The sequence below is a fragment of the Dinoponera quadriceps genome, unplaced genomic scaffold (assembly GCF_001313825.1).
Source record: "Dinoponera quadriceps isolate SergipeBrazil2010 unplaced genomic scaffold, ASM131382v1 scaffold4839, whole genome shotgun sequence".
Taxonomy (NCBI): domain Eukaryota; kingdom Metazoa; phylum Arthropoda; class Insecta; order Hymenoptera; family Formicidae; genus Dinoponera; species Dinoponera quadriceps.
The window spans coordinates 5,446-13,842 of record NW_014558778.1 but is presented as its reverse complement, the minus strand read 5'-3'; the positions used below and the strand labels follow the sequence as shown (position 1 = coordinate 13,842).

The window sequence follows — 8,397 nt, the reverse complement described above, 5'->3', positions numbered from 1 at the left end:
CATCTAACTGTGAGCCGCAGGAACTAAGTTTACCACCTAATACATTAACGCTTTTTTTTTAAGAATTAACTAAAGCAATGATTGTCACGATCTATATGAACGACTTGATTATACCCTCGATAAACCTACAAGACGGACTATCGCGACTTAAGTTGGTATTGGAAACGGCGAGTAAATACGGATTGTTAATTAACTGGAAGAAATGTCAATTGTTAAAATTAAAAGTGTTATTAAAGTGCATTGTTATTTAGGACATGTAGTAGAAAATGGAAATATCACGCTGTCAGATAAAAAGACTTATGCTGTAAAGCATTTTCCGAAGCCGATGAACGTACGTTCTGTACAAAGTTTTTTGGACCTAACAGAGTATTTTCAAAAATTTATACCTCAATATTCGCTTATACCACGACCGTTAGCGGAGTTATTACAAAACGAAGTAGATTTTAAATTCGGGAAAGAACAGGAACAGGCGTTCGAGCAACTGAAGATAGCTTTGAGCCGAAAGCCTGTCTTGTGTTTATATTGTCCGACAGCAGAAACAGAATTGCACACTGATGTGTCGGCTTCAAGATTTGGTGCAGTATTGCTATAACACAATAACAAAGAATGTATGTTTCATCTAATATATTACTCAAGTAGTAAGACTGCGCCTACTAAAGCGAAATATGATAGTTATAGACTCGAAGTAGTAGCTGTCGTAAAGGCATTATAGAAATTTAGTATATTTAATCGGAATTCTGTTTACTATAATAACAGATTGTAAAGCATTCACTCAGATTATGAAAAAAAAGGACATCTGTGCACAAGTAGCACGGTGGGCGTTTCTCCTAAAAGAATTTCGATACTCAATTGTACATCGCTCTGGAAGCAGTATGTGGCATGTAGACGCTTTAGACGCAAGTCGGCACTTATTACCTACAGCCATGTTAATAGAAGAATGCAAGGATAGTATACGAGCGAGACTTGGCCAGAATCAATTAGCAGATGAAGAAATACGACGCATTAAGAAGTACGTGGGTACGTGATTGTTAATGGGTTGGTGTGTAAGGAAGTTGACGGCGAGACTCCGACTATCGTACCGATTTTGATGCAAACCTCTATAATTCGACAAGTCCATGAACGTGGTCATTTTGCATTTGCAAAAACAGAACAGCTCCTAAAGACTAATTATTGGTTTTAGAATATACATTCGAAAGTCGAGAGCATAATTCGAAATTGTCTTCCATGTATCATGACAATGAAGATAGCTGGTAAACAAGAAAGATTTCTACATCCGATTGAAAAGAAAGCACCGCTAGATACCTATCATGTAGATCATCTTGGGCCAATGCCATTCATCCAGAAGAAATATCAATATATATATTTGCAGTAGTGGGCGCTTTCACCAAGTTCACATGGCTCTATCCGACGAAGAGTACTGGCACGGCAGAAGTTCTCAGCCAATTGATGAAACAATCAGCTGTTTTTGGAAACCCTAGACGACTAATTTCTGATCAAGGCTCAGCATTCACGTTCCATGACTTTAAGTCATACTGTACAGATAAAGGCATCGAACACGTTTTGATTACCACGGGGACACCAAGAGGTAACGGACAAATTGAACGAATAAATCGAACGTTGATTCCGCTATTAACCAAGCTATCATCACCACAACCAATGCAATGGCACAAGTTCGTTGCACGTGCACACCAGTATTTAAATCATGTGCCTACCTGGAGCACCGGAATGACGCATTTAGCCTTTTATTCGGAACGAAAATGAGACTGCAAGAAGATCCTCGCATGAAAGAAATTTTAGAGACAGAGCAAGCTATCATTTTTCAAGAAAAGCGTAACCAGTTACGAGAAGTTCGAAACGCAATTTTGAAGATACAAACCGAGAACAGACGAAGCTACAAGAAGAAACGGAAGTCACCAACTAAATATAACAAAGACGATATAGTTGCTATTCATGAACCCAAGGTGGACCAGGACTCAAACTCTGTACGAAATATCTAGGACCTTATCGTATTAAACGCGTCCTACGCAACGACCGGTATATTGTCGAAAAAATAGGTGAAGGAGAAGGCCCACGCGCAACATCGATAGCTGTAGATCACATGAAATATTGGACGAACCCGCAGGAAGATCCTCCAGATAGCATAGAACGAGATAACGACATCTGAGGTCAGATGTCAGTCAGGATGGCCGAATGTAGAATTAAGTTTTAGTTTTTTTTATATCCTTCGTACCTATCTGAATAGTTAAGACGTGTGAATATTGTAACGTTAAAAAAATAACAGTAGCAATATATCGATAAGTTTCTGCGGAAGTCGAGAAAAAAAACAAGTGCGCACAAACAACGTGAAGAACGTGAACGGCGTGACAACGAGAAATCAACAGATTGAAACGAGACTAAGCTCCGAAGTGTGTACAAACCATTAAACGCTTTTCTTTGATTTTTTCTCGATTCTAAGATTTGAGTCAGTTTTCTTTTGAAACCTCTCCTATCCCACTTAAAATATCCACTACATTAATAGGACCTGAGATGGAGCCATACGCTTTCGCGTACCTGAATAACATTGTCATCGTAGCCGCGATCTTCGAAGAACATCTCCACTGGTTGAATCGAGTCCTATAGAAAGTTGTTGAGGCTGGGTTGATAGTAAACCCGGAAAATTGCGAATTTTGTCGGTCGCAGGTTAGATATTTGTGATTTCTTGTACAATGTGACGGATTAAGAGTAGACCCGGAGAAAGCTCAACCGATATTAGAATATCCCGCTTCGCGGACAATAAGACAGCTTGGAAGATTCTTAGGAATGTCGTCATGGTATCGTCGCTTCATACCATCTCTTCGCGACCATAAGTGAACCAATGACGCGGCTACTTAGGAAGGGACGACGTTGGGAGTGGGCGACGGAGCAGAGGGACGCGTTTGAATAGAATCGTTCCCATCTTGTTACCGCTCCTCGCTTGTCTGGATTTCCAGTAGCCATTCGTCTTACAAACGGACGCTAGTTCGGTAGGATTAGGTGCTGTTCTTACGCAGAAGGTCAAGGAGTTCGAGAATATTATCGCGTTTGCGAGTCGCGCGCTCTCCGACTCCGAAAGGAAATATTCAGTGACCGGGCAGAAAAGCCTTGCAGTAGTGTGGGCCATCAAAAAGTTTAGGCCCTATTTAAAAGACTACAAATTTTCGGTGGTGACTGACCACAGTAGTCTGCGTTGGCTCCACAATTTGCGCAACCCCACTGGTCGATTAGCACATGGAAACAGGCAGGTGAGCATGGTGAAGCAATGGCAAAGGTCGGTTTACACCCGATGAAGGTGATGCTCTGTGTTTGGTGGGATTGCAAGGGCTTAATTTATTTTGAGTTTCTCCCCGCTAGTCAAACGATTGATTCAGACAAGTACTCTCGCCAATTAACCAATCTGAATCGAGAAATCAAACAGAAACGTCCGATTTTGTCAAATCGCAAGGGCGCAGTCTTTCACCACGACAACGCAAGACCACACGTTTCGAGACAGACGCTGCGCAAACTGAACAGCCTGCAATGGGATGTCCTAACTCATCCACCGTATTCTCCTGATATCGCACCTTCTGATTATCACTTGTTCCGGTCATTGCAAAATCATTTAAATGGAAAAAAAATTGACTCTTTGGATGCCTTAAAAAACGTCGTGTCTTCGTTCTTCGAATCTAAACCGCGCAGTTTTTATGATCGGGGCATCCGTATGCTGCCAGAACGTTGGAAAAAGATTATAGACAACGATGGAGAATATATCATTGATTGAATAAAGAACTTTGTTTGCCTAATCACTGTCTGACTTTTACTCACAAACTCCGCACGAACTTTTGCACTTAACCCAATAGTTTATGTGATATTTCCGTTTCGTCATTTTTTTGATATTTTTCTCGTTTATCGTTACAGATTTTGTCATTATTTGCGTTATATTTCGATTCTTGTCTTTGTTTCTGTTATGTTCCTCAATTTTTCTATTGTTTGTGTTATTGTTTACGTCATTTTATCGGTCCTCTTTACAGTCATTTTCAAGGTTTCTGAAGTAATTCGGATTATGTCATTGCTTTTGTTATTTTTCTCTGTTCTCGTTACAGATTTTATCATTGTTTCCGTTATATCTCGATCCTTGTCGTTGTTTCTGTTATCATCTCCCCTTTTTCTACTGTTTTTGTTAGAGTTTTCGTCACTATTTCGGTCCTCGTTACAGTCATTGTCATAGTTTCTGTGATATATTGTGTTTTGTCATGGTTATTGTTATTTTTTGCTGTTCTCGTTACAGTTCTTGTCATTGTTTCCGTTGTATCTCGGTTCCTGTCATTATTTCTGTTACCTTCTTCGCTTTTTCTACTGTTAATGTTAATGTATGTAATGTTTTCGTTATTTTTTTGGTCCTTGTTACAGACATTGTCACGTTTTCTGCGATATTTCCGTTTTTGCCATTGTTATTATTTCTTGGATCTTGTTACATTTTTGTAATTATTTCCGTTATATCTCGGTTCTTCTCATTGTTTCTGTTATCTTCTGCTTTTTTTTACTATTTTCGTTATTGTTTTCATCATTTTTTCGATCTTCATTAAAGTCGTAGTCATGTTTTCTGTGATATTTCTGCTTCTGTCAATGTTTTTGTTATTTTTTCTCGGTTCTCGCTACAGTTTTTGTCATTAATTCCGTTACATATTTGTTCTTGTAATTGTTTCTGTTAGCCTCTTTGCTTATTCTACAGTTTATGTTACTTTCCACGTCATTTTATCAGCCCTCGTTACAGTCATTGTCATGATTTTAAGGATATATCGTATTTTGTTATTGTTTTTGTTATTTTTTCTCGGGTTACGTTAGAGTTATTGTCATTGCTTCCGTTATATCTCGGTTCTTGTCAATGTTTCTTATATAATCTTCGCTATTTCTACTTTTTTTGTTACTGTTTTCTTTGATTTTTCTGTTCCCGTTACAGTCATTTGCAAGTTTTCTGTGATATTTCGGTTTTTGTAATTGTCATTTTTATTTTTTCTCTGTTCTCGTTACAATTCTTGTCATTGTTTCCGTTTTATCTCGTTACTTGTCATTTTTTCTGTTATCTTCTTCGCTTTTTCTACAGATTTTGCTACAGTTTTCGTTGTTCTTTCGGTCCTCGTTACCATCATTGTCGTGGTTTCTGTCATATTTCGGTTTTTGTCATAATTATAGTTATTTTTCCTCTGTTCTCGTTTCAATATCTGTCATTTTTTCCGTTATATTTCGGTTTTTAACATTGTTTCTGTTATTTTCTTCGACTTTTCTCCTGTATTTCTTATTGTTTTCGTTATTTTTTTGGTCCTCGTTACAGTTATTGTCATGTTTCCTGTAATATTTCCGTTTTTGTCATTGTTTTATTTTCTCGGTTCTCGTTATAGTTTTTGTCAATGTTTCCGTTATATCTCAGTTCTTGTCGTTGCTTCTGTTATAATCTTTGACTTTCTATTGTTTTTGTTATTGTTTTCGTTACTTTTTCTGTTCTCATTATAGTCATTGCCATGGATTTTGTGATATTTCTGTGTTTTTCATTGTTTTGATATTTTTTTACCTTTCTCGATATAGTTTTTGTCACTGTTTCCTTTATATCTATGTTTTTCTCATTGTTTCTGTTATCCATTTCCCTTTTTCTACTTTTTTGAAATTGTTTTCGTTATATTTCTCCTCATAGTTAAAATTATTTTCATGTTTTTTTTTGTAATTCGATTTTTGTCAGGGTTTTTATTACTTTTTTTCCTTTCTCGTTACTATATTTGTCATTGTTTCCATTGTATTTCGGTTTCTATCATTATTTCTCTTATCTTCTTCATTTTTTCTACTGTTTTGTTAATGTTTTCATTATTTTTTTGGTCTTCGTTACAGTCATTTTCACTTTTTCTGTGATATTTTCGTTGTTGTCATTGTTATGTTTTCTCTGTTCTCGTTACAGTTTTTGTTATTGTTTCCTTTATATCGTGCTTCTTGTCATTGTTTCTGTTCCCTTCTTCGCTTTTTCTACTATATTTCTTATTGTTTTCGTCATTTTTTCATTCCTCTTTACAGTCACTCTCATGGTTTCTGTGATATATCTGTTTTTGTCATTTTTTTTTATATTTTCGGTTCTCGTTACAGTTTTTGTTATTTTTTCTGTTATATCGTGGTCCTTGTTACTATTTATATTATTTTCTTTTATTTTTCTACTATTTGTGTTTTTGTTTTCGTCATATTTTTGATCCTCTTTACAGTCATTGTCTTAGTTTCTGTTGTTACGTCCTGGGTACTCCGGGACGACGAACTCCTTTTTTTTTATATATATTTGGGAAGCGGACGGAGTTCGGGGAAGCGTTATCAAAAGCATCAGAACTTCCAGTTAACAAAAAGTCTATTGTCGATAAAAGCAAAATAAATAATACACCCGATTCGCCTACTTTCCAATCTACTAACTCATTCGCGACTCTAACATACGCCGTAGAAGCTGTTCCTTTCTTTGATAGTCGAAATATATCTATAGAACATTTTGTAGAAGGATGTGAATTGGCAATGTCCATTTTACTACATGGAGCCGAAACTTATTTTACGAAAGTCATATATAGTAGATTAATTGGAGAAGCACAAAGATCAATCCAAAATCAAGATTTTATTCGAATCAATCAATTAATTAGATATTTAAAAAGTATTTTTGTATCCTCAAAAAGTTCGTATCAATTACAAGCCAAGTTAGGACGTATGTATCAAAAGGCTAATGAACCGGTACTTTCTTATGCCAGTAGAATAAAAACTACCGGTAAACGCATTTTAGAAGCCCATCGTACGGAAGCTAATGGAACTATAGATCAAATTTATAAATTAAACTTAGAAAGAGAAATGAGCTGTAGCTTTATTAAAGGATTAACAACCGAAATAGAAAGAAAAATACCTAGAAACTTAGATGTAACCGCTGCGGTAAATGAAGCTCTAATAATCGAAAACGAATTAGAGGAAATTAGTGAAATTCAAGATGTACGAGATTCCTCATTTACTAAAAATTCATGTCAGATCTATCGAAGAATTGATCACACTGCGGAAAATTGTTGATTCTATCTACAAAATACAACTATTAACACAGATAACGAGATTTTAATATGCCCAATTTGCAAAAAACGTATACATAGTGCTGCCAAATGTCAATTAAGAAACCCTACTGTTAAAAATTCTGTTAAAATTGTTCAGAGTAATATTGTCACACGCCAAATCTGTTCTAAATCTGGTCACACCGCGTAAAATTGTTTGTTTAACAGTTTGCGGTCCGCGGCCCACCCGAAGGCATAATACGCAAGTAGCCGCGCTTATTTGGTTGATTTTCTTATTATACAAATGTTGATATTGTTACGTCCTGGGTATCTCGGAAACTACGAATTCATTTTTTTTTTATATGATTGGGAAGCAGACGGATTTCGGGCAAGCGCTATTGTAAAAAGATAAGATTACGATGGTTTGTCGCCAAACGCGCCGTATATTTCCCAACGCGTCCGTCACCCTATCCGCATTCCTTTTTTTATGATCCTGAAACAAACAAACTTGGGCAAGTGCTGTTGTAAAATGATATAACCACATGCCGCCCAAATGCGTCATGGGCCTCCCAATGCGTCTGCGATCTTATCCGTCTTTGTATACAGTCGTTAGTACAAAGGCCCTTCGGTGCGATTAGGTTCTTAAGATTACACAGGCCAACAAAAAAAAATTTTTCTGCACGAGACAAGTGGCTAGACTATTCTTATGTATTTTGAGCCGCTGAATCCGAATCTAACGTCAGAATTTCTCCTACACATCCTAATTTTTCTCTAAATGTAGATAGTAGGGGGAAATTGAGGGATATTCGGGACGTTATTTTTATAATCATTGTCCAGCTCCACAAAAAAAAACTTAAAACTTCTTTCCGTGACCAGACAATGTCTATATGATGTTTTTGAGATCGCTGAATCCGAATCCGAGGTCCGTTTAACCCCATCACGTCAGGGTTTCTCATAACCTCAAAAAATATGCCCAAAAAACCATTAATTTTTTACAACTTTAATCCCTTGATTCTTCNGATAGTAGGGGGAAATTGAGGGATATTCGGGACGTTATTTTTATAATCATTGTCCAGCTCCACAAAAAAAAACTTAAAACTTTTTTCCGTGACCAGACAATGTCTATATGATGTTTTTGAGGTCGCTGAATCCGAATCCGAGGTCCGTTTAACCCCATCACGTCAGGGTTTCTCATAACCTCAAAAAATATGCCCAAAAAACCATTAATTTCTTACAACTTTAATCCCTTGATTCTTCAACACAAACCACAACCAGGCTAACCTACCTAACCCTACCTACTCTAGGAACGAGTTTAGTATTTCATTTTTCTCGGAATAATTGAATCCCACACCACAAG

At 36.8% G+C, this 8,397-nt stretch overlaps 1 protein-coding gene across 1 annotated transcript; it reads left to right on the top strand.

Annotated features, from left to right (window-relative positions):
- The first annotated feature begins 77 nt into the window (after positions 1-77).
- On the top strand, positions 78-592 carry LOC106749984 (uncharacterized mitochondrial protein AtMg00860-like). The gene is made up of 2 exons (XM_014629982.1): positions 78-171; positions 252-592. Exons 1-2 carry the CDS (start codon positions 78-80, stop codon positions 590-592), a joined length of 435 nt encoding a protein of 144 aa, XP_014485468.1.
- Positions 593-8,397: the final 7,805 nt, after the last annotated feature.

Coding starts and splice junctions, on each gene's coding strand:
- LOC106749984 (XM_014629982.1), top strand. CDS start 78: ATGATTGTCACGATCTATATGAACGACTTGATTATACCCTCGATAAAC. Junction 172..251: donor GTTGGTATTGGAAACGGCGA/GTAAATACGGAT, acceptor ATTGTTATTTAG/GACATGTAGTAGAAAATGGA.